This window comes from Vicugna pacos, chromosome 13 (genome assembly GCF_048564905.1).
Source record: "Vicugna pacos chromosome 13, VicPac4, whole genome shotgun sequence".
Taxonomy (NCBI): domain Eukaryota; kingdom Metazoa; phylum Chordata; class Mammalia; order Artiodactyla; family Camelidae; genus Vicugna; species Vicugna pacos.
In genome coordinates this window covers 56,667,204-56,692,082 of record NC_132999.1, presented here as the reverse complement: position 1 = coordinate 56,692,082, position 24,879 = coordinate 56,667,204, and the positions used below count along the sequence as shown (strand labels likewise).

At 57.1% G+C, this 24,879-nt stretch overlaps 2 protein-coding genes across 3 annotated transcripts in view; one reads left to right on the top strand and one right to left on the bottom strand.

Annotated features, from left to right (window-relative positions):
- LOC102539027 (chloride channel protein ClC-Ka) overlaps positions 1 to 7,502 on the top strand; it is an 11,463-nt gene extending 3,961 nt beyond the window's left edge. Inside the window, exons 8-19 of the mRNA XM_072975880.1 lie at positions 258 to 342; positions 452 to 553; positions 1,217 to 1,301; positions 1,545 to 1,718; positions 2,173 to 2,242; positions 2,411 to 2,521; positions 2,804 to 3,098; positions 4,014 to 4,147; positions 5,925 to 6,013; positions 6,174 to 6,257; positions 7,005 to 7,091; positions 7,455 to 7,502. Coding sequence (XP_072831981.1) covers positions 258 to 342; positions 452 to 553; positions 1,217 to 1,301; positions 1,545 to 1,718; positions 2,173 to 2,242; positions 2,411 to 2,521; positions 2,804 to 3,098; positions 4,014 to 4,147; positions 5,925 to 6,013; positions 6,174 to 6,257; positions 7,005 to 7,091; positions 7,455 to 7,502 — 1,364 coding nt within the window. The remainder of the gene's footprint in view (positions 1 to 257; positions 343 to 451; positions 554 to 1,216; positions 1,302 to 1,544; positions 1,719 to 2,172; positions 2,243 to 2,410; positions 2,522 to 2,803; positions 3,099 to 4,013; positions 4,148 to 5,924; positions 6,014 to 6,173; positions 6,258 to 7,004; positions 7,092 to 7,454) is intronic.
- Positions 6,370 to 24,879, bottom strand: FAM131C (family with sequence similarity 131 member C). 2 transcript variants are annotated; one of them, XM_072975322.1, is made up of 8 exons: positions 24,487 to 24,879; positions 14,033 to 14,148; positions 13,215 to 13,250; positions 12,843 to 12,936; positions 10,467 to 10,649; positions 10,111 to 10,221; positions 8,935 to 9,265; positions 6,370 to 6,494 (listed from the first exon to the last, which is right to left on the bottom strand). In XM_072975322.1, exons 1-7 carry the CDS (start codon positions 24,506 to 24,508, stop codon positions 8,979 to 8,981), a joined length of 849 nt encoding a protein of 282 aa, XP_072831423.1. In that variant the 5' UTR covers positions 24,509 to 24,879; the 3' UTR covers positions 6,370 to 6,494; positions 8,935 to 8,978. The 2 variants fall into 2 exon arrangements, with proteins under 2 accessions (XP_072831423.1, XP_072831422.1); XM_072975321.1 differs by lacking the exon at positions 6,370 to 6,494 and having other exon boundaries at positions 8,377 to 9,265.

Below are 24,879 nucleotides of genomic sequence, written 5' to 3'. Positions count from 1 at the left end.
CCTCTTCCTTCCCCGACTCCTTCTAGGAGTCTAGAAGGGAGCTGAGCTGTATTTGGCATGGAGGATGGGGGCCCAGAGGCGAGAAGGGATGAAGCCAGTCAGAGAGGAAGAGCCTAGGTGGTGGAGTCTAAAATGTCCAGAGAAGGGGGGTCCGGAGCAGACCTGGCACTCCCGCCACCCCTTCCTGGTGATTCTGAGCCTTGGGTTTGACTAGGGTAGAAGTGTGCTCCCTGATCCCCACTCCCCTCCTTCCCCAGAGACCATCACCTCGCTCTACAAGACCAATTTCCGGGTGGATGTCCCCTTCGACCTGCCAGAGATTTTCTTTTTTGTGGCGCTGGGGTGAGTGGGTTCTATGGGCCCCCCAAGAGCCCATCTGGGGGCCTCCCGTAGCCTGAACTGCTGCCCTCGGTTCTGAAGAGGGGCTCTGGACTCCCCCCCCCCACCGCAGGGCCATCTGTGGCATCCTGAGCTGTGCTTACCTCTTCTGTCAGCGAACATTCCTTGGCTTTATCAAGACCAACCGGGTGTTCTCCAAGCTTCTGGCCACCAGGTGGGCTCTGACAGGGGCTGGGGGACCTTTCAAGGAGACCATCCCAGACTCTCAGCCTCCTGAGCCTGCAACTACCTTATGTATAGAGAGAGCCCCACCTCTTGACTGCACCCCCATCCTCCTACTGAGTCCCCCAACTTCCCTAGCCCACACCCCATTTCTGGAGCCCCCTTCCCCTCACTAACGCCCCTGCCCAGGTCCCCACAGTTGCTGCTCTCCCAGCTTACTGGGCTACCAACCCCAACATTTGACCCCTACCCCTCCTGAGTCCTCACTCCCTCACTAACCTCCCACCCCTTCACTGAACCCCCTACCAAGCCCTGGACCACTTACTGAGCCCCCTTTCCTCCCAACCTTGTCTGTCCCTCGGCATCGGCATTTCAGAGCCAGCCCTGCTGTGCCCTGGCCAGGCCTGCCCTGGCCCCACCTGCCTGGCTGGGCAGCCCTCCTCTGATCCACACTCTCCTCTCAGCCCTGCCCCCTTGTTTCCGGAGTGGTGTGGGCCAAACCCCCCATGTCCCCTGCTCCTGTCCCCCCTCCTCCCGTTCCTGCCTCAGTGTCAGCCCCTGGGATAGTGGGACCTGCTCTTGCCCGATTTTGCCCTCCATGGGGTGGAGGGGAGAGGAGGGCCGGCACTGGAGCTGACTGCCCCACCCCCAACAGCAAGCCTCTGTATTCGGCGCTGGCAGCCTGGGTTCTCGCCTCCATCACCTACCCGCCAGGCGTGGGCCGCTTCATGGCTTCTCGGGTAAGGGGTATTGAACTGGGGGGGCCGGAGGAGGGAATGCCCAGCGTTGTCCACTCTGTGCCTGTCATCTCCCTCAGCCCCACCACACCTATAAGGGCATGCCCGTGCGACACTTTCCAGATGAGGCGGCTGCAGCTGTGGGAGGGGCAGGGGAGGACTGGAGGCAGGATTGGGCAGTGAGGAGGTAGCAGGGGACTGCAGCCCAGCCCTCATGCAGAGCCCCGACCTGCCCCCTGGCTCCAGCTGTCCATGAAGGAGCACCTGGACTCACTATTTGACAACAACTCATGGGCGCTGATGACCCGGAACTCATCCCCACCCTGGCCCACGGAGCCCGACCCCCAGAACCTGTGGTTCGAATGGTACCATCCACAGTTCACCATCTTTGGGACCCTCGCCTTCTTCCTGGTGATGAAGGTGGGTACCCTGGGGCCCCCAAGGGTGTGCACAGAGCCAAGATCAGCCTTCAGTGGGATGGGGGTCCCTCTCCACGGCATGTAGCACAGGGCCCGGGCCTTCATCCAGACTCCGTGACCTGACCTCTGCTACTGTGTGGTCTTGAGCAAGTTGCTTCAACTCTCTGAGCCTCGGTTTCCTCATCTTTAAAATGGGGTAGTTACTGTGCCTACAGCAAAGGAAGATTGAGAGGGAAGAAAAGAAAGTCCCTGGCACAGCGCCAGGCACCCCATAGGCACTTCGTCAGAGTGGGGTTCCCTCCCCTGGCCACGCCTTCCCTCACACCAGACACTGGTGATGGGTGTGTGCCCAGGCCTTCTCCCCTCACCAGGAAGCTCCCATGTCCGGCCCCTCCCTTGCTCACTCCTGTCCAGCTGCCTCTAACCTCTGCCCGCTGGGTTCCCTCCACCCACAGTTCTGGATGCTGATTCTGGCCACCACAATTCCCATGCCCGCTGGCTACTTCATGCCCATATTCATCTTGGGTGAGTCTGGGTCTTGAGGGTCTGAGAGGATCAGGGTTATTGGGGCAGGGCCATGGCTCCTGGTCCACCCACCTCCCCAGGATGGTACTGAGGTTGGTCACCAGGGATGGAGGGCTGTAGGGACGGGTTCAGCCTGGTTTCCTGTCCTCATCCTAAGTCTGTGTCCAGGAGCTGCCATCGGGCGCCTCATCGGGGAGGCCCTCTCTCTTGCCTTTCCAGAAGGCATCGTGGCCGGAGGGGTCACCAACCCCATCATGCCTGGGGGGTATGCCCTGGCAGGTGAGTAGACCGGATTCCTGGGCAGTCGTGGTGGGGCTGGGCTGGACCTGGAGACTCAGCCAGCAGTTCTGCAGGGCACAGGGAGGTCATTAGCCTCCCACTGAGCCCCACCCCCTAAGCCCCATGATTCTAGCTCCTGTCTTGTCCCTGGTCCCCCATCCTCTCCCTTACTTCACCAAGCTAAGACAGGATGCTCCTCTCTCCCTCACCAAGCCCAGGCACAGGGGCCCTTCCAACAGTGACCAGTGTATGGCCTCTGGATAATTCCCACCCTCGCCATAGGCCACAGCCACAGCAGCCTGGCTTTCTGCATGAGGTGGTCCCCTGGCCTGAGCAGTCCCTCCCTGGCCCTGCCCCCTCCAGGGGCTGCGGCTTTCTCAGGAGCTGTGACCCACTCCATCTCCACGGCATTGCTGGTCTTCGAGCTGACTGGCCAGATTGTGCATGCTCTGCCTGTGCTGATGGCAGTGCTGGCAGCCAATGCCATTGCCCAGAGCTGCCAGCCCTCCTTGTACGATAGCACCATCATTGTCAAGAAGCTGCCATATTTGCCGTGGATCCGGGGCCGAAACATCAAGTGAGTGGTGTCTGCTTAGGTTGGCTGCAGAGGTGATGGTGTTAGGGTGGACTGCGGGTGGAGGCCCCCCGCAAACCCCAGTGACTGACCTTGGGCATGAGTGGGTGTGGGAGGGGCCGACACACAGCTGCTCTCTAGTCTTCATTCTCCCCAGCCCCCTGTGTGACCTGGCAAGTCCTGGCCTCCCAAGCCTCAGGGTCCTCAGTCTGTCTTCACAGCAGGAGGACAGACATTGCCCATTTGTTGGAAAGTGGGGTTCAGAGAGGTGTCATGTCTTGCTTCAGGTCACACAGAGAGTCAGCACCAGCTCTGGGAGGTCCCCACTCCTCCCCCCATTCCTGCTCTGTTGTCCTCGCTGGGGCATTGGGAGCTGGAGGTGGGACTAGAATACTAGAATGGAGATGAGGTTTGAGGTCTTCACTCGACAAGGCAGGGCCAAGCAGCCTCTGTTCCTAAGAAGTGGGGCTAAGAGGCACTGAGACCTCTGCTCTAAGGCCCGCTTTAGACATGTGACAGCTGCAGCCTTCTCCAGACTCATTCCCTCATCTGTGAAACGGGGGTGGTTACTCCAGTAACTTTTAAACTTTCAAGTTGGTCTTTTTTTCCTTTTTGCCATAAAACTTTTCTTCAAATGAAATTCTCCAGAGAGACAGATTCTGATAAAACAGACCAAGGTGGAGCTGGTCTAGGGGGAGATAGGGGTCCAGGGCTAGGAATCCAGAGACAGGCCATAGGTGAGCTGGTCTCCAGGTCTCTCCCCACCTTGGGGTGCTAGGAGCTGTTCATCCCAGGAATCTCTTAGTCCCCGCCCATGCTGGAGAACCAGCAAAGCTCCCCCCAGGTACCCCTGCCTCATCCTGGGACCTGGATAACCCCCCACTCCAGGACCTGATGGGAGCACCCCTCTGCCCCCAGCTCTCACCGTGTAACTGTGGAGCACTTCATGAACTGTACCATCACCACGCTGGCCAAGGACACACCGCTGGAGGAGGTGGTCAAGGTCGTGACCGCCACAGACACAGCCGAGTACCCGCTGGTGGAGAGCACAGGTGCTCAGAAGGAAGCAGTGGAGCATGAGTGGGGAGGGGGGTGTTCCCTAGACCTTCTTCTTGGACCTGGGAGGGTCAGGCCCAGGAAAGGGTAAGAAGGGCATTGGACCTGCCAGGCACTTGAATCTGAATCCAGGCTCTGCAGCTGTGTGACCTTGGGCAAGTCACATCACCTCTCTGAGCCTTAGTTTCCTCTTTGGTAAAATGGAGATAATAACCACCCTACCCTGGGGTGCTTGACATGTTTAAATGAGCGATTAGAGGAGGCTTATAAGGCACTCCACGAAAAGCTCTTGGGATTCTAGAAACCAGGCCTGGTGTGCTTGGGGAGTGGGGGTAGGATGATGGAAACACTACTAGGGTCTCCCAGAAAGCTCCTTCCTTTAGTCTCCCCTTCAAGCATTCTCCAGCTGAGTCACCTCCCTCAATCCCTGTTGCCATAAGAAAAACATCTTTTTAGAGAAAAGTGAATGGGGGCCCTTGTTAAAAGACATATAAGCTGAATCTTGGGGGAGAGTCTAGCTAGAGCATTATTTCCCTCTAGGACAAGTACAGTATGGGTGGGAAAGATAAACTGGGGGGAGGGGAGGAGGTAGCCATGCCCATGTATGGCCACTGTCAGCCCATATGTCCCTTTTGTGCAAATGAAACAAGATGCACACTTGGCAAGCATAGCCCAGCTGGATTTTGGTCCCCACTTGCCTTTGGGCAGGTAGCTTGTGTAGTGAGCAACCCGCACAACCGTACAGGTCATCCCCATACCTACCCCAAGAGGCATAAAGCCATTTATGAGCAGCAGAACCTTAGATAAACCCCTTAAGCTCTATGAACTGCAGTTGCCTCATCTGGAAAATAGGGAGTATGGAATTATCAGAGGTTCTCATTCCCGATGCCAGGCCCTTCTCCCCACCCAAATTGGAACACTTATGACATTATCCCTTAGGACATGCCAAATATTCCATCTGAAAATATTTGCATGTGCATGACCCCTCAAGAAGCCTCACTTCCTGAACAAAGTCTGCTTCTACCCTTAGGGCCACAAGAAGCAAAGAGCTCCCAACTAGCAAAGGCCCAGTCTGTGGGACCCTGCTGCTCACTCAAGAAATTGTTTGTTGTTGTTTTTTTTTAAGAATAGTTTTAATTGTGTTTTGTCTTTACTTTTAAGGGGGGAGCATTTGTATGTCCAGTTGTAAAGTTTTTAGTTTACTGGACAAGAAGCAAAAATATCAGGCTGTCCCCCAAAACCAAATACCTGCAGACTCTCCAGTGATACCCTGGAGTGAGGCTTGCCAAGCCCCAAGCACACAGTAGGACCTCAGAACATGGTGGCCTTCCAGGTTTATGCCTTCACTGGGCTAAGCCAGATGTGAAACGTCATGCGGGAAATGAGGGACAAAGCCCAGTCCTGATGCACAGACGTCTTCATGCAGGTGTCCCAGACCTGCTCCTGCCTTGTGGCCCCACCATATGGGGCATCTCAGTGTGGGCAGGTTACCTCCCAGTCCCCTGGCAGCTTTATCCAGCCGCCCTCAGCCACCACTCCTCCATGTCAGAAGCTGAATGACCCTGGGCAAGACAATTAACCTCTCTGTGTCTCTGAGCCTCGGTTTCCTCTTCTGTAAAATGAGTGATAATAGTTTCTGACCCATAGGCTGCTGTAGGTCCCTGAGAGTCATGAGAATGCCCAGAACAGTTCTTGACACATTACAGCTGCCCAGTAAACATAAGTTCCTTTCTCATAATGTGGCTCTCTCCCTCTCTCTCTCCGCCTGTCCAGAGTCTCAGATCCTGGTGGGCACCGTGCGAAGGGCACACTTGGTGCAGGCACTCCAGGCTGAGCCACCATCCTGGGCTCCAGGACACCAGGTGAGTTCTCATATGGGGTGTCAGGAGGGGCTGGGGAGTCAGTGAGCTGGGTTGTGAAGGGAGTGACCAGCTGGTCGCCTGTAGGGGACTTGGTTTGAGAGGGGCAGTCCTGGGAAGGGGAGGCTGGTCCAGGCCCCCGTAACCCTCCCTCCTTCCCCAGCAGTGTCTCCAGAACATCTTGGCTGGGGGCTGCCCCATAGAGCCAGTGATCCTGAAGCTGTCCCCAGAGACCTCCCTGCGCCAGGTACTGGGGGAAATCTGGGCTGTGGGCAGACAGGGACTCTGGGATAGAGGAGAACAGCCTGAGAGGGAGACTTGGCTCCAGCTTCCTTGACACGCTGTGTGGCTCTTTGTTCCTTCTGTGCCCGCTTCCTCATCTGCAGGACGGGCAGAGCGGTTCCTGTCCTCTGTCCTTCAATCCCAGAGTTGTTGGGATGATGCAGAGACTAGCGAAGAGGGAGAGCCTGGGGAACAGAAGACTCTGGGTGGAGAGAGACAGTGGTTAAAAGTATTTCTCTGGATGAAAGCACACATGGGTTTCAGTTTCAAGTTCAACACATTCTCCCTGTGTGATCTTGGGCAAATTAATCGCTCTGAATGCTGATCCCCTCCCTCTCTGCAAGCACAGAGCCTGGTGCATGGGGTCATGGAGGGACAGAAGCAGGTTGGGGACCTAGGGGTGGCCCCAACCCCTCTGTGCAGGTAGATGATGCTGAATAACAAGTCCTTTCTACTAGTCCCTTATGTGGACTCTGGTGACCCCTGGTGGTCACATTGGACATTGCAGGCCCAGGTCTTGGTCTCCCCCCACCATCCGAGCCTTCCAGCCCTCCTCCCAGGCACAGAAATAAGGCGAGTGGGCACCCTTGGGACAGAGCCTGGCCAGGGCCTTCACCTCTGATCAAGCTCCTGGGCTAGGGAGAAACTGAAGCCGGAGGAGTAGGGTGGGCAGCACCTGTCCTCTAGTGTTTCCTAACAACTCCTCCTGCAGGCACATAACCTCTTCCAGCTGTTGAAACTTCAGTCCCTCTTCGTGACGTCTCGGGGCAGAGCTGTGGGCTTCGTGTCTTGGGTGGAGGTACCAGGGTCCAGAGGGTGGAGCAAAGGGGAGGAGCCAAGGGGAGGAGCCATGCTTGAGCAGTCTGGGGAGGTGGGGGGCACCAATATCTTCCCATCCAAATTTGGAGGGGCCTTATGGGATTCTGGATGAAACCTACTTCCTGGCCCAGAGTGGCCAGCCTCTTGGCTCAGGTACCCCTACCTTATTTTGTGGCCAGTGGCTAGCCTTGCCATTCTCTGGGCCTCAATGGTCCCATCTGTGCAATAGGGAGACACCAGTTCTAAAATTCACTCCAGAATCAACCCTTAGGAGACTCAAAGTGTGTTGGGGCCCCTACTTTCAATCTCCTCTACATCCTTACTCCTCTGTTCTCTGTTCTAGTTGAAGAAAGCAATTTCCAATCTGACAAACCCTCCGGCCCCAAAGTGAGCCAGCCTGGCAAGATGAAACAAAGGGCCCCTCAGCTGCCCTGGTGAAGGAAACTGGGCAAAGACCCTGCTTCTGTCTCTTATCACAACACACCCCTCCCCTCCAGCCCAGCTCAACTCCTTGGCAAAGCAGGCAGCTAACCTAACACTGAAGAGGGCCCCACAGTCACCATGTCCCTTCTTTGGTGGGACAAGGGCTACATGCCTTGAAGAACAAATTCCACCCTGGACAAAGCTCAGAATGCAAGATAGCAGAAAACCAGCATATGGTGGGTTCTCAATGAAGGCATCAAATTCACAAATGAAGAGCTTAGAATATGCTGTTATCAAGGGCAGGCACAGATGCACTCTGGGGGCTGCATGACTCCCAACCAGAGGTTCCCAAGAAAAAATAAAGCTGATTCACAGAGCTGCAGTCTGTCCCTTACCTCAGCTTCAAAGGTGTTGACCTTAACTCCTTACCTGAGCCAGCCCTGAGCAAGCTCTTGGCGCCCCCTAATGGTCATTGGAGCATTGCATACCTAGGCCCCTGGTCTCCCACTCCTTATGCCCTGCTTCCTGGCAGGGAGATAGGGGGTAGAGTAGGATCCCCCCAGGTTGTGTGATGCTCGTCCTCATGTATAAGCAGGACCCTGTGGTCCAGTTACCTTCACTCCAGCCTCAGCCTCCTCCTTGGCTGAGCCAGGGTTGACAAACCAGAGTCCCCAGGTATGGTTCCTTGGGCATCCTCCATGGGGACTCTCCTGGCTGCTAGCAGCAGGTTGACCAGCTGTCTGTGTACTAGGGGAAAGGGGCTCTCGCCAAAGTCCTTCTAGAGCTCCTCCCACCAGGGGCCCGAGGACACGCTGTCCCCAGCAGAGACCAGGCCAAGTTCATCCAGGGTGAATCCACCGCTTTAATGTCTTCAGAGAACCTTCAGGGAGATGGGAGGAGGGTGCAAGGAGGGGGAGCAGGGCACCAGGGAGCAGATTCAGACAGTGAGGGGCCAACAGACAGAGAAAGAATCCTCATGAAGAGAGCTAAGGAACAGATATTAGCTACCAGAAGGGGCCTCTCCACCTCTGATGGGGGACAGAAGCACAGAGGGAGACGGGGAGGGACTGAGCCCTGGAGTCCAGGCAGGGTTCCCAGACCCTTCCCCTAGTGGGTCTCCTAGGCCTTTCCGTGGCTGTCTGCCTGGGCGGCTTGCCCCAGTGTCTGCTGAGAGTCCTCGAGCTCACTGATGGCAGAAACGCTGCAGGGGAAGGTGCCGGCCTGAGCCAAGAGAGAGAAGCGGACTACGGCTTCCACTGCTGGGGGCAGGTCCACGGAAGCACACAGTGGTCTGCCAGGAGTGCTGGCCCCATCCCTGCCGCACCCACCTGTGCCAGCCCTGAGGGGTCAAGAGATGCCCAGCCCAGACTCTGGTGTCCTGATACTCCTGGGCTACCCACCAGGCAAGGTCACGGTGTGAGCAGGCTCCAGGACCCCCTCCGCCTCAGTTATAGAACACCTCATCCTCCTCCTCCTCCGAGAGGGAGCCGCTGTCCACCGAGGGGAGGGAGCCCTGCAGGCGGGCCCCAGCTTCCGGCCCTGGGGCCCCCGGCAGCCGCTGCCGATGCTGCTGCTCGGGACTGGGGGGCTGTGAGCCGGCAGCTGTGAAGGGGGGCTCTTCAGGTGAGGGCCAGCCATCGGGGGAGAGGCCGGGGGAGGAGAAGGCCAGAAGACTGTCATCCTGAGAGGGGACACTCAGAAGGCTGTCCTGAAGGTAGATGCTCTCCAGGTCTGGAAAAGCAACAGGGGGTGGGGGTGAGGAATGGAGCTCAGAAGACCCTGCTCCTTGTCCTCTCCTGGTGTGTGAGGGAGTGCGAGGGGCAGGAGACCTGCCTCCAAACCTTGCTTTGCCACAGCCAAGCTGTGTGACCTTGGGCAAGACACTGAACCTCTCTGAGCCTTAGTTTCTCCCTGGGGGTGATGGGGTGGGTGGTGGCAGTAGCACACAGAATAGTTAAGAGCAGGTTCTGGAAGCCAGCCTGACTCACCTCAGATCCTTCTGGGCTCTGACATTTACGACAAGTGCTCTTCCAGACCTCTGACCCCTTCTCTTCCCTCACTGTCAGAGGGAGGATTAAGGTGATGCAGGCTGCACCCAGGACCCAGGCTCCTTGAAGCCCTCAGCAGTAAACTGGTTTCTAGCAAGCTGATTGACTGTGCTTGGTGTTAAGGTTCAGATCCTAACTCTGATGCCTCTCACTGTGTAATCTGAGGCGAGTTTCTTGATGCCTCAGTTTCCCTTACTTGTAAAATGGAGGTAATAACAGGGCCTACTTCCTAGAGCTGTCCCGAGGAGAAAGTGAGATGAGACAAGTAAAGTGCTTGGCACGCAAGCACTTCATTCATGTTTCCTTCCTTTCTATCTACCTACACATCCATCTGGCATCATCATCATCTCTCCTTTATGCTCACGGTGTTCCCCAGGCAATGGGCAGAGCAAGAATCACCAGATGAAGAAACTAAAGCTGAGGGATGGAGGGGCTTGTCTGAGGTCACAGGGCATTTGCTGGCCGAGCCAGCCTGCAGCTCTGGCCCTGCGGCACCCACCCGACCCCGGTGCCCCACCCGGGCTGTACCCTGTAGCTGGATGATGTCCTGGGGGTTGTCCTCTGGGTGCAGCTCCTCATCATCCAGTGAGGACCAGGCGCTCAGTGTGGCCTCTGTGATGGCAAACTGCTCGGCAACCCCTGGTGGGGACAGAGCCCGCTCAGCGGGGGCAGGGGCAGAGGGTGGGGGTGGCCACAGGTGCCAGGACAGGCTGGCACCAGACGTTGCCTCTCATGCCCGGGTGATCAGGGTGCCCACCAATGCCCTGTCCACCCCGTGGCATTATTTTTCCCTGCCCAGACAATGCCCAGGTAGTGACCGAGGGTCCCCTAAGGACCAGAGCCCTGGCCAGTCCTGTCCCCAAGCTCTTCCTCCCCACGCTGACCTGCGGCAAAGCGGGCTTCACGCAGCTCATCTGGGAGGCAGCAGTAATGCTCGTCCTCAGCCGGGGACAGCTCCCAGCCTGAGCGCTGGGCACTCCAGCCCTTCCACTCGATGAGGTGGGCCACGCGGCCACGTGCCATGGCCGTGGGCTTTGTGATGTGGTCCTTGATGCTCTGCACCACTCCTGGGGGCATGAAGGGCAGTTGTGTGACAGCCTTGACCCAAGGCCCAGCTCAGGGCCCCATCCCCAGTGCCCCAGGCCCCTCAACACCTCAGGCCCATCCGATGGCCTATACCCCAGATCCATCCAGTGTCCCATACTCACCCAACGCCCCATGTTCTCACAGCCCCACACCCACAGTGCCTCACCCAGCCAGTTCCTCATGCCCAGTCAACACCTCGTGCCCACTCCCTGCCTGCCCCACGCCCTCCCATACCCTGAGCCCCACTCATGTATTTGCCCCCTACCCACCTGCAGGCCCCTAGCCCTCCCAGTGTCCTGTTCCCAGCCAGTGTTCCTGCCCACCTAATGCTTCTCCAGACCTGTCACACCCCCATTCCCTTTCTGACCAAGTTCAGACTCTTCCGCCCAAGGGGACCCACTCAAAGATACATTCGATATTCACCCAGACTGCCCCTTTATCCACTAGTTAACAAATTCTGAGAGTGCATCCTCTGTGCCTAGAACAGTGCCAGCTCTCCTGATGGTAAGACCTGTGGTGGTGAAGGGAGGTGTGCAGCAAGCAGGGAGGGCTTCCTGGAAGAGGTGGACTGGAGTCAGGCTTTGAGGGCAGGTTGGGTTGGACAAATGGAGGCAAGACTTGAGGACTATTTCAGAGATGAGAAGAAGATGAAGGCATGGAAAAGTCTGGCATGGTTCTAGTACTACCAGGGGCAAGATATGGGGGCAACACCAGGACTAGACTGGCAGAAAAGGCTGGGAAGCCCAACAAAGGCCAGACTGGGGGCTGGGAGAGCCAGGCTGAGGGCACCATCATTCTCCTTATAGCCATGGGGAGCTACAGCAGGGTAATGAGCAGGAGAGCAACAAGTCAGATCTGTTATCTAGGGAGAACTCCCTCATTAGGGGAGTAGGGGACAAGCGTGGAGACAAGGGGACATTAGGGGCCCTTGAAGGGATCCAGCAAGAGACAGTTACAAGGGCTGGGCAGATAGGGAGGAGGGCCTGGAGGGGTTCTTAGAAGAAGGCCAGTTGGATGTGGAAGCTGACAGACAGCATCTCCTTTAACGCGGGCTGAGAACACAGATCTGGGAATCACTGGTCCCAGAAGCCATGATGTGAGGAATGGCAATATTGAAGAAAGATGGGCATCCACAAAGGAGACTGAGACATGAAACTCAGAAAATGGGAAAGGTGGAGGTGAGGAAGAAAGGGGAGAACCCCCAAAGCTGGGGAGTGCTAGCAACCAGAGAAGGTTTCTGGAGGCGGTGGTTCAGGGGCTTCTGAGGGGCAGGTGAGGTGGTTCAGGGGCTTCTGAGGGGCAGGTGAGGTAGAGGGAAGTGGTTTCAGGTGGAGGAAACAGCAGGGGCAAACATGGTGGTGGTGGGGGACGGGCAGCAAGGGCCTTCTGGGGCGCTGCAAGGGGTTTAAGAAATGGGAGCCTGACGCTGGCTGAGAATGGCCTGGGCTGTGTGTGAGGGTAGATGCTGTGGTGGCCCAGGGAGACCCCTTGGCTGGCCTGTGTGCCCAGCCCCCCACTGCTGTAGGTGCCGCCACTGCTGCTTCTGGCTCACACCTGCACCCTTTTTGGGAGCCATGACCTTAGCTGAGAGGAGCTGCCTCACCCAGAGATGCCTGGGAGGTGGGAAAGTACTCCCTAGGGGCAGCCAGTGATGGATGATGGAGGAGTAATATAAAGTCAGCCACCTGGCGTCAAAGTGCCATGAGTTCCGTGGTGCGAGTCATGCTCCTGAGCTCCAGTGGGATCAGGCGGGGAAAGAGGATGCTTCTGCAACCACAGCTTCGCTGAGCTCCCTCCCGGACCCCTCCTGCGGCCTCACTCCCTACAGGTTTCCTTTGAGAATAATCCCTCAGTAAATCATTAGCATGACAGTTCTCACCTCGGCTCTGCTTCCAGGGTGCCAAGGTGGCCTGACTGGCAGATTCCATCTGCTCAGAGAGGCTGGGGACCACGTTGGGCAGACACCCGGAGAATCGGGGCCATCCCCTCAGAACTCTTGAGAGCCCAATAATTTAACCCATGGGGGCAGGAACCCTAAGTCCTGCAGAGCCTGGCGTTTAGAAAACGCTGACTCCAACAGGGCCTCAATCCTTCCAGCTGCAGTTCAGCTTTAACCTTCCTACAGCTAGTGTCTGTGCGAACCCCAAGGGCAGGAGAGGGTGGCTGGAGCTCACCCACAAGGGACGAGGTGGCCAGGGCTGCCACGTTGTAGTTGCTGGAGCAGGATCTGGAGTCGGACAGGTAGCCGTTGGTGGTCTGGAAGCACCTCTGTAGGAGGGGAGGGGGATGAGCAGGGAGGGGCAGATCTGCAAGGTGATGTCCCCCCACCCCTCCCATCCCCAGGACCCACCCTCCCCAGGTCCTCTGGGCTGGGCCAGAGTGATCCTGCCACCCCCACGGGACCATCCCCACCCCGGTCTTCATCAGGCCTCTTCACTCTTCCCCCAGGGCTGGTGGCACCATGTGCCCTGGAGGGGCCCGGCACAGGGAGAGGCGATGGTATCAGCTGTGGCTGGCTGGACTGGGCAGTGGACAAGTGCACTGACCTGCCAAGGATCCCAACAGAAATCCATCTGTTTGTCCTAAAACAAGAGGAGAAAGAGGAACAGGCCGGGCCTGGCACACTGCGCCAGCAGATGGCACAAGTCCCAGCGCCCTGGGTGGTGGTGCGGGTCAGCCTTCTGGTGCTCCCTGAGGTCAGGGTCTGCCCACTCATGGGCCATGCCCTGGTGTCCCTTGGCATGCAGAGAGAGAAGTGGGCAGGGTGAGGGGGCCGGGAGAGGCAGTGGGTGCTGGGATCGAGCAGATTTGGGTTCAAGTTTTGACTGGATATCCTTAAACTAGTGACTTAACATCTCAGAACACCAATTTCATTTTCTGTAAAATGGTGACAATGCCATTTACCTCACGGGTTGTGCTGAAGCATAAATGATGTAATGTCGACAAAGAGCCTAGCACAATGGTACGTGGGGAAGAAAAAGGTAATTATATCAGCTGGCAGGTTCAAGCCACAGCCTCTGGGGCAAGGGTGGAAATTATGCACCAGGATTTGAGGCCCTCTAGCAAGATCTTCCTGATCTTTCTGGACTGAGAATTCCCTTCCTTTACTCTCCAGCAGGCAGTGCGGGCTGCTAAGGAGTCCTGGGCTGGTAACAGAACTTTTAACTGCAAGGCTGAGTTAACTGGGGTGGGAAGACCTTCATCAGCTGAATACCAACCCTTAGGGGTCCTGATCGCACAGGAAGTAGCCACGTCTGGCAGGGAGAGAGGAGTCTGGGATGGTTTTTGCTCCCTGTGGGGAGCTGTAGGGCACCACTCAGGAACCAGGTGTGGGTGCGGGTGGGGGTGGAGTGATACCGGTTACCTTGCCAGTGACGTGGTCTGGAGCCGCGATGGGTGGGCGGCTGGAGCGCAAGTCTGGGTTCAGGGGGGCCGTGCCCTGGGGCAGGGGGCAGTCCTTGTGGGCAGTTGTGAACAGATCTGGAGGTAAGAAAGGCGGGAGGAACTTAGCAAAGCCCGGCGCTCTCCCGCTGTCAGGCTGGTTCAGGCCCATCCTGAGAGATGGGCATTACTTCACTATTATTCACATCATTCTGCTGAAAACACTCAAGCCCACAACAGCTGGGAGCCCGGCCAGATCCCCTCCTGCCTGGTCCCCTCCGTAGGAATCACTTGCCCAATTTCCTTTTACTCCACTTCCACTAACTCTCGTACACACATTCCAGCCACGTTTTGACCGCATGGAGAGCTCCAATTCATTTATTCTGCCACCTTCCACCAGCTTCCACTTCCCTCCTGGCCCAGCTAAGACCCCTGGCGTACCCTCTGAGCTCTCCTTTGCAGATGCCCCTGACTCTCTTAACCCTGTTTAGTCTAACCCTCTGCCTGTCTCCTGCCTGAACCTTCAGAGCTGCCTGTCCCTGGGGAAAGTCACCGGCTTCAGGTAAAAGCGGTGCCCATCAGCCTCACAGAGGACGCTACCCAGGGATCCGTCTACGTCTCTTAGATTCCTGCTAGTTTGCTTCCAGCCAGGTTGACTACCTCACTCTCTTTCCTTCTCAAACCTCCGACACTGGCACCCCTGCTGCTCCCCGCACCCTCCTGCTGGCTTCTCTCCACTCTCAGTGCCACCCAGGAGCCTTGGGAAGGCATCACCCCATTCTCCCCACCTTAGGTCATCGTCCTGACTGCAGGCCACACTGCTTTCCCTCTCATGACAAAGGAAGAATTGTCCCCTGTCGGTGCAAGACAAGTCCCTCCACCACCACCCGGGGTCTGGGTCCCATGCCTGCCCTGCACCCAGGGCGGGGCTCTGCTCTGTGCACTCTCTCTCCCGTGTTGGGTTTCCCTCCCCACCAACGTCCCATCAGTGTGGCAGATGCTGAAGGCCTCTTGGCTCAGGGACTCTTGCCAGCATTCACCCCTGCCCTGCCGCTTCCTGTCTCACTGAGTCCCTTACCAGTGGGCCAGCCCCCAGCCCCCTGGCAGCTCAAGCATCTCCCACCCTTTAAAGACCTTCTCCTGACCCCTGCTTCCCTCCAGCTCTTTGCTCACTCCTCTGTCCCCTTTGTGGCCAGACTTCAAATTGTGTCTGACCTCTACTTCCCCATCTCCCATTTTCTCCTCCATCCATTCCAACACGCAGCCTTTCACGAGACAGTCCATGGCGAGTGGCCAGAAGCCTGCACGGGGCCAAGCTCAGCGGTGGCCTCTCCAGCCCCATCTTCAGTGGCCACTCAGCAGGCACATGGATGTCACCCTCCCTCTCCAGCCACACCTTTCCCCTGGCTTCCCTCCTTCCCTGCTCAGCCCCAGGGGTGCCTGCCTCGCAGCTCTATCCCAGGCCCCTTCTCACCTCCCTTCTCTCTCTCCCAGGAGATCTCACCTGGATGTGCTGACACCCACTTTTACACCTCCAGCCTCAACTCTCTGCTTGGCTCTTGCCCAAATTTCCAGCTCGCTAAGTAGATGCCCAATAGGCATCTCAAGCAAATCTGGGCAAAACAGGACTTGCAAACCTGAGTCCATCTTCCTTCATTTTCCCAATTTTAGAAAATGATGCAATGGTCCACCCAGCAGTACCAACAAAAAATCCACATGTTTTCTTGGAGTCCTGCCTTCCCTGACCCCCCGCCACCCCAACCAACTCCATCCAATCAGTCAGCAAGTCCCACTGGCTCTCTCACTCCAACCTCTGCTCCAGATTTATCCCTCTCCATCCCCACCGCTGCCCCCCTCTCTCACCTGGATGCCAGCAGCCTCCTGTTTCCCCTTCTGGCCACCCCCACCCTGTCCACTCTCCACCCCAAAGCACAGAGTCATCACAGCCCAGGTCGGACTGTCTTTGCTTAAAACCTGCCCCTGACTTCTTCCATCGCACTTTAGAAGAACCAGCCCCTCACCATGGTCTTCAGGGCCCTACACGCCAGCTTGCCCACTCCCGACCTCAGTCCTCCTCCCTCCCCCTCGCTCACTGTTCTGGCCACTCTGGCCTCCTTACTGCTCCTCAAATGGCCGAACTTGTTCTTTGTCCTCGCTGTCCCTTCTCCTGTGCCTGGAACACTCTTTACCCAGATCCTCCTGAACCTCATCATCTGGGACTCAGCACAAGAGAGGCCTTCCCCGGCCACCTGCTCAGTGCGGCCCTCTCTGTCCCCTACGCTGGTCAACAGCCACTCCCCAGTCATCACTCTCTGTTATTTTTGTTTATTTAAGTGCCCAGTCCTTCTCCTCCTAATGAACCTGAGCACCATGAAGACAGAGACCACGGCAGCCCTGCTCAATGCTCTGCGTCCGGAGCCGAGAACCCTGCCTGCACTTAGTAGGTGCTCTATAAACATTTGTGGAATGATTTCTACCTTTATTACAGCACTTAGCACAGGATATCCGGTAAAGCTATTTATGTGTGGGAGGGCAGCAATCAGCTTGTCACGGCCGCATCCTCGGGGCCCACCACAGAACATAGTAGGTCCGCAGTAGTTGCTGAGGGACTGAACACATTGAATCGAGCAACTGGAACTGCTGGCCTGAATCCTTGGGCCAAATCGGAGGGGCCTCCTCCACTCACAAAGGATGACAGGGAACACCCTTATCGGTCACTGGATGAACGCATTTATCTCCTCTTCCATTCACTGAACAGTAGCACTGAGCAGCCACATGCACCAGGCACTGTTCTCTGTCCCAAGGACACGGCGGTGAACAAGGCAGAGATGGTTTCTGCCCTCATGGAGCTGACAGTCTAGTGGTGAGACAGACTATTAACCACAAACCCACAAGTGAATGAGATGCCTTTGATGGCAATGAATCTGTGAAGGAAAAACTGAGGGAGAGCGTGAGCTGGAGAGGACTGGAGAGGTGTCTCAGAGCTGAGGTCTGAGTATCAAGAAAAGCCCCGGTACGTGAAGATCTGGAGGGGGGTCGTTCATTAGTTCATTCATTCATCCCTTCAGCCACTGAGCGTCCGTCTACTGCAAGTCTACACTGTGCAAACACCTGGGTCAGAGGTGGGATTAACTCTGTCCCTTCCCTGAGAGAGTTCAGTTTGATGCAGGAAACCAGCCCCAAAGCCCCTCATTCGAATGCAAGGACCTGGGGGAACAGCAGCGCCAGAGGAGCGCTCTCCTCTCTACTCTCCCTTCCCACCTTGACTGAGAGGTGAAGGAATCTGCTGCTCAACTTGACAGGTGGGGAGACTGAGGCACAGGTGGGGATGTCACCAGCCCCAGGGACACAGCCAGTGACCAACAGACAGGATCTGAGCCCTGTCGCTCTGACACACCGAGGCACTCTCTTCCAAAGCACAAAAGGAGTTTCAATGAGTTTGGGGGTTGGGAGGGGTCGGGGAGGGGGGGTTGCTGCTCAGGAGAGCTGATGGGGGGAGCTGGCCTGGAGGGGAAGGGAGTGTCTGGAGGGAGGCAATGTAGGTAGGTGTGGGGATGGTGGGGGTGGGGTGGAAGGTTTTTATCCAAATTGGACTGGACTTAGTGTCCGGAAGAGACTAGAGAATTCTGGGACTTGCCTGAAGGCTGTTTTGCACCAGCAAATCAGGGAGGTTTAAGTGAGACTGTGAAGCAGGGACTGGAGAAAAGGGAGGCAGAGCCAGGATTAAGCCCCCACCCCCTGAATTCAGAGCTCAGTGACCCAGGAGCTAAGAGCAGCAAGGGCAGCACGGGATCGTGGGGGCTGGGCCCTGCACGTGCACAACACAGCAGGCAACACATCTTGTGCTTCATCCCGCATCCTGGCTGTGTGCCCCTGAGCCAGTCCTGCCCCTCTCTGGGCTTCAGAGTTTTCATGTGTACAAAGGCCATGTTCCAGGCCCCTCAAAGGTGGCGTTCAAACCAAGGGTGCATCTTTCAGTGGGTCTTGCATGCAACCTACTAGGTCATATCTTAAAAGAATGAAACATACGTGAATGGAGCAGAAAACGTCAGACCCCACTGCAGAGTCAGGTGAAGCCTCTGTTTAAATTGCACAGACACACTGCGCTCGTAGTAAGAATCTTCTACATGTGTGTACTGGGTCATGATGTAAAATATATTTAGCCTTCTGGCTCTAGTCAAAAAAGTTTGCAAGCCACACTCATAAGGTTCCAGCATGTACAAGCTGAGGCCACAAGGTGCAGAGAGGGTGATGCTGGCTACAGACTGCCCCTGGGAACTCTGAAGGGTGCTAGAATATTTCTAGGCTTCTGGTCATGGCCTGAAGCTGCTTTCAACCTCTGCAACCACAGAGCAGGGGAGCAAGGGCAGCTGGTAGGGGATGTCAAAGGCCTGGAGGAGATGTGACTTGAACAAGGTCATTCGTCGAGGTGGTGGTGGATATGGACTCCTGGCTCCCAGCCCCTCCCCAGCCTTCCTGTCCTCCACCTCAGTTAGGGTGCCGGTGCCTCTGCCAAAGCTGCCTTCTCCCCCTGAGGACTTTGGCCCCATGATGTCACAGGCTGGTTGCTATGGAGACGTCAGGTAATGAACCAGCCCAGGGTGAAATCACAGGCTGCTCTTCGCCCAGCTGGGACCGGCAGCAACGTCACCACCAGCAACTGGAAAAACACAGCGTTTCACATGGGTTGGGGGCTGGGGGGCAGCCTCAGGAGACCCCAAGCCTCTGTTCCTGTGGGCACCACCCTCTCCCAGGAGAGTTGTGGGGGTGCCCCTCCCTTTCCCATTCTGTGCCCTACCTGCCCCCTCCCCACCCCTGACCTCAAGGTCTGAGGCCCCTTCTTAGATCTGCACCCTCCCCCACCACCCTGGCCACCGAAGTGACAGGCCTCTGGTTGCCATGGCAGCCTGGAGGGGGCCATCTTGATCCTTCAAGGGGAGGGGTGTCATCCAGATGTCCCCTCCATCCCTTTGCCTTCAACCAGAGCTTCTCTGCTTACCAAAGACGCTTCCTTCCTTCCCACGCCAGCTCCTCAATCTACTACAGAGTCCCACCACCCAGGTAGTCCCTCCTGATGGCTAACCTAAACCCCTCTTGCTGCAAAGCTCCTGCACTGGTTTCCTCTGCTCGTTCCTTGGGTGACTCTGCAGCATAACCGCTCAGATTCCTCCTGCCTCCTTCCCAGTCATCCAGCCCCTTTAGCTGTTCCTTGGTGCTCCATGTCCCAGCCCATGAGTCATCATAGCTGCATCTCCCCCCCAAAGTGTCTCCCGGCTCCACACCCTGGGAGGACAGGGATGTCCCATGGGTAAGCCTGCCCCTTTCTCGGAGTCCAGAGAGGGTAAACCTCCTCTTGAAAGCACACAGTAACTGAGCAGCAGCCTGGGTCTGAAGCCCCTGGTGATGGCCCTCCCTGGAGAGCCACTGGCCTCCCCTTTAAGCTAAATAGGGACCCCTGCAGCTAAATCTTAACAATGACCCTGTAAAGTAAGTACTATTATGCCCACTTTACATATGGGGAAACTGAAGCTCAGAGAGGTTAAATCACCTCTGCAAGGTCACCTGCCAGTAAGTGGCAGAAATGAAGTTCAAACGGAGTCCAGTCTGAAACTCCAAAGCTAGCAGCCAGCCACACCCAGGCATGTGCTGCCCAACTATGCTGCGCCCCGCTCCAGCCTTGTCCCGAAAGAGAATTCAGTGGGCAAGGCGTTCCTTCCCCAGTCCCTGCCCTGGGTTTAAGTCCCGGCTTTTCACTGCCAGCTCCAGGGCTGTGGGCATGCAACACGGCCCCTGAGAGCCTCGGGGTTCTCATCTGTGAAATGAGAATACTGGAAAGTGAGGATGAAGCACCCGCCACGGAAGCACTCCACAGATGACAGCTGCTCTGTCCTCCTCCCCACCAGACCTAGATCCTCTTTCTGGACCATGGGGCAGATCTCTGTCACCACTGCCCTGGTCCTGTCCCCGGGCTGGAGCTTGCCCTGAGGGCTCTGCAGACGGAGGCCATGGGGGTGAGTCCTATGAGTCACTCCCACGGCTGTAGTCTGTCCCCCTAAGATTGGCAGAGGCCCAGCCTTGAGGAGACAAAGTGCCCCCTGCTCACCAGGACAGTGGTTTACAGGTCAGCAGAGCCATGGCAGTTAGCTTCATCAGTGAGCTGGTGCAACTCAAACCTGTCCAAAGGGGTTCCTTTCCATGTCCTCTCCAGGACCTTCCACACACACCCCAGCTCCTTTCTACTTCCTCTGCCATTCTGTGGCCTGACTTCTTTGAACACCCTGCTCTGGCCTCACCTCCACCAAGCAGCCTGCCTAGATTGGCCTCAGCAGCCCTAATGGGGAAAATCATCTATAGTAATTTGTTGCCACTGTTTATTGAACACCTACTGTGTGTTGGGTACTATCCTAGGCCTTTCCACCCACTAGCTCTCATTCAGTCTTAACAACAATCCTGCAAAGTAGGTACTATTATGCCCATTTTACATAGGGGGAAACTGAGGCTCAGAGAAGTTAAATCACCTCTGCAAAATCATCTGCTAGTCAGTGGCAGAAATGAGGTTCAAACTGAGGCCAGTCTGAAACTTCAAAGCTTGCGCTCCAACCACTGACCAGTGTTGATCTCCTGAGATTGTCCTCAGGCCATTTTTCTAAGTGTGTGTGTGTGTGTGTGTGTGTGTGTCCCGCCTCCCCCACCAGACTACTCCAATGGCAAGGTTGTGTCTCTCTCCTCAGACTGTGAGTTCTAAAGGGCAAAGCCCCATTTATTCCTTCCTCAGTCTCCCTACAGCGCCCACGGGGTCTCTGCTCACTGGCTCTGCTAGGCCCAAGGCAAGACAGGACAAGGGGGTTAGGGTGAAGGGGCCTAAGTGGGTGGCTCTCGTTGGCCCCTCTAGAGCTTGTGCCTCCTCCCAGACATAATCATATGTCTGACCTTCTGGAAGGAAATCCTCAGTCTCCAATTTCTGCTCTCACAACCCACCAGTACCCAGAGCACTAGACCCCAGAGTGGGACCAGGAGGCGGATCGGTTGGTCTGGAGGAGAGGACTGGGCCGGGAAGGGGCAGACAGAGATGTTCTAGCACCAGGGGCGTGGGAGTGGCCCTGAGAGACCTGGAGCTGGAGAGGTGGGGGCAGATACACACTGGCCCATACAGACTGTCACCAGCAGTGGCAGCAAAGCCCCAACCAAATGCCAACACTCGAGTTGTTCCAGAGGGCGGCATTTCTTAAGCACTGGCCACACATTCGGTGCCTTTCTCCATGTGGGGACATGAGAAAGAAAAAGGGCAGGTTTTCATGCTTAGGCTCTGGGATCACACAGTCCTGGATTCAAATCCTGCCTGTGCCCTGGCTGTGTGACCTCAGATAAGATCCTTCTCATCTCTGAGCCCTATGTTCCCTGCCTCCAGGGTTGAATGAGGACTAACGAGGTCAGGAAAGTGATGGCTAAGCCAGATCAGGATAAGCACCCAACAAATGGTAGCTTAAAAATAGATAATGAACACAAAATAGCTCTGGAAAACAGCATTTGTTGCCTTAATCTGGTCCAAATCATGTCCCACATGTCCTCAGCACCTCAAATGCTGGCCACCTGCTTCTTTCCCCAGGAGGCAGGATGGTGCTTTAAGCATCTGCAGCTTCCCCTTTCCCAGCCGAGAGGGTCAGGGTTAGCTGTCTGCACAGAAGGGTAATAATAAAAATCAAACATTAAAATAACAGCCAGCACTTACAGTGCTTACTACATGCTAGGCACTGGTCTGAGTGCTTTAAACGAATTAAGTTATTAATCCCCTCCCAGTTACCCTAGGACATCAACACCAGTATTATTCCCATTTTAGAGACGAGAACACTGACATAAGTCCACAACGTTAAGTCACCTGCTGAGGTCACAGAGCTAGTGAACAGGGGAGCAGGGACGTGAACCTAGGCTGAGCGGCTCCCAAGGCTGCACCCCTAACCTCTCAGGCCCAGCACGGAGAAGGAAGCTAACTGCTGCCCGAGGCTGGGATGGGGCGGCTCTCCCAGGAGCGGCCTGTACCTGGGGCTTGGCGGGGCAGCCCCAGCCTCATGCAGGCTCTGGCTGGGTACAGGCTTCGGCAGGAGGCTAGCAATCCCTGGCTTCAGGAAGCACTTGGAGTGAGGGGGCTGCTATTAGCAATTGGTGCAGGTATGGAAACTCTGAAGCTCACGGAAGGCAGCAACTTGAGAGGAGAAGGACAGGTCCCAGCGTTGGGTCTGAGGGCCAGCTGTGGGGTGCAGAGGACAAGGGCCCAGACTCTGGGGTCAGCGTGCCTGTGTTCAAGTCCTGCTTCTGCTCTTTCTGCTAAGGGACACTGGGCTCTGTTCAGTTTCTCTGTAAAAGGGGCACTATGGTAGGTGTATACCCCAAATTAGCTAGACGTGCCTAGAATGTTCCCACCAGTCCCTGGTAAGCCGTAAGCACTCTGTGCATATTAGTGACAATGAGAGGGTTGGTGGCCTCCCCTTAGTGGTTCAGCCACCGAGGACCCAGAGTACTAGGACAATGGTTATCCTCTGCAAAAGTGGTCTCCCACCTTCTTTACCTGCACCCAACTTGCCTGCATGCATGTTGAAGACTGCAGGTGGGCCTGTCCCCTCAACAGGGGGACAAGGAGAGACTACATAACTGGATCTGGAGGTGGCACTTAGGAGCCCAAGCCACAGAAGGAAGGGTGGAGAAGACCTATCTTCAGCCAATGTGATCTCAAACAGGCATGAGAGTGGGTTCCGACACCCAGGTGTGGAGGGCTCGGAGGACCTGGACTCCAGCCCGGGTCTTAACACCACCTCGCAGCCTGACTGTGGTAAGCAGCTCTTCCTCCTCAGGTCTGCCTCTCACAGGCAAGTCCACCCGGGGCTGGGCCTCCAGCACCTGGCGATGGGCGAGTGATGGGGGAGGGACACAGTCAACAAGGAAACACCAGATCCCCAACACCTGGAGCCTGACCAGAGCCTTCGAGGATCTGGAGACACACTGACAGCCCGTCAGTCCTAAAGAACTCTAAACACTCTTCACTCTTAATACTCCCTTCCTCTCCAGCCAGGCTGTAGGCCTCAGAGGAGATGCTGTGCTGGGCTGGGCTTATGGCCTCTGGGTGCCCAGCGTGTACACAGCACCTAGCACACAGCAGGTGTCACCCTAACATCAGCTTAATAAACGAATAAGTGAATGAACCTCACACAGCCTATCCTCCACCCATGATCCCAGCCCTGACACCCTCCTGAGACACCCTGAGCCACTTACCTGAGTGTCCCACATGGACTGGTGAGCAGAGCCCCATAGAGGCCAGAGGAGTGGGGAGGGGTATTGTGTTCCATCCCCCACATCCCCCAGGACAAGGTCCCCTCCAGAGGCTGCCCAGCCCCTCCCCAAGGCGTGTTCATCCCTTCAGACCTGAGTAAGCTGTGGGGGGTGATGCATGCGGTGGCAGCCCCTCCCCCACCGCAGGCCATGATTGGGGTCAGTGGCTTTGGTTTCAGCCTGCACAGCTGGAGCCAAGGCCTCAGTCATCGCCCCCATCTCACCCCTAACCAGTCCCACTGTAGGGTGAAGAGACAAGGGTGAGAGAATGACCCAGCCAACCTCTCCTAAAATGTTGCTCAGCAGCCTGCTGGAAAGCTGGTGGCAGGGAGGGTTCCAAAGACCTGCACTGTCCCCCACCCCCAAGGCAGCTCACTCCAACCCCCTTGCAGCACCTTTGAGAGAGCCCTGGGGCTCAGGCACAGGAGAGCAGGAGAATGGTGGGGCACAGTGACTTTTAAAGCCCAGAGAAAGAAGCCCAGGGGTTACTGAGAACATCAGCTGTCTCTGTCCCTTCCTGTCCCCTGACCAGGGATGGGGGTGGGGATGAGGAGTTAGGAATGAGGGTGGGGGAAGGCGAAGCTTTTTTATAACCTGTTCATCTCCGTTAACCCCTTGCTGCCCACGGGTTTCAGGTTCTCTGAAGACAGGGGCTTAGGGTAAGGAGACATTGAGCTAGTAAGGCCTGTGTCTTGCCGGGTGTGAGAAGGAGGGTCTGCTTGCTCTCTTGGTGCCCAGAGTCCCTCCAGAGAAGCCAGGAGCAACCAGACGCCTCCCTCTTCTCCGAGGCACACGGCAGGGGGTGTGTGGCTGCTGGAAAAGGAGCGACCCTGCTTCTGCCACCTGGTGGGGTGTGGTTCCAAGCGGGGCTGGGGTTGCGGTGACCTCCCCACACTCTCTTTCCGCTCTGCTTCCCCCTTCCCACGCCCTGTCCCCGTCGGGGCACCGTGTCCCCTGGGGCTCGGCGGGGGTAGGGTGCGGCTAGCGGAAAAGGGCGAGTCGTCCCCCCACCCTCCACCCAGATTCTTTGGAGTGACCGAGGGGACGTGCGCGCGTCGCCGGCGCGGGAACCCGGGCCCTTGATCCCCCGACAACCTCGATCCGCGGCCCCCTCACCTCGCGACACGCAGGAGCCCATCACGGGGCCGCTGGGCCGGGCCGCTGCGCGCTGGGTGCGTCGGGCCGCCGGGCGCTCATGTCTCCGCGGGCCCGGGGCTCACGTGCGGCGCTGGCGCAGCGGAAGCGCGGACGAGCGGGGAAGGGGCCGGGGCTCCGCTCGGCTCGATCGCCGCTCCCGCCGCCGCTCCCGCCGGGTCGTCCCTGCCGCCGCGCCTGGCTCGCCTCGCGCCACCGCCTCCCGCGCCGCGCCCGCCCCCGCCATCCGCGGGCAGCACGGCGGGCGGGGTGGCCCCGGGGAGCGCTCGCCCGGAGCCCGGAGCGCGGAGCGCGGAGCCCGCGAGGCCGCCCCGCCCCTCCCCGCCTCCAGCGCGCCCGCGGCCCGCGCACCTG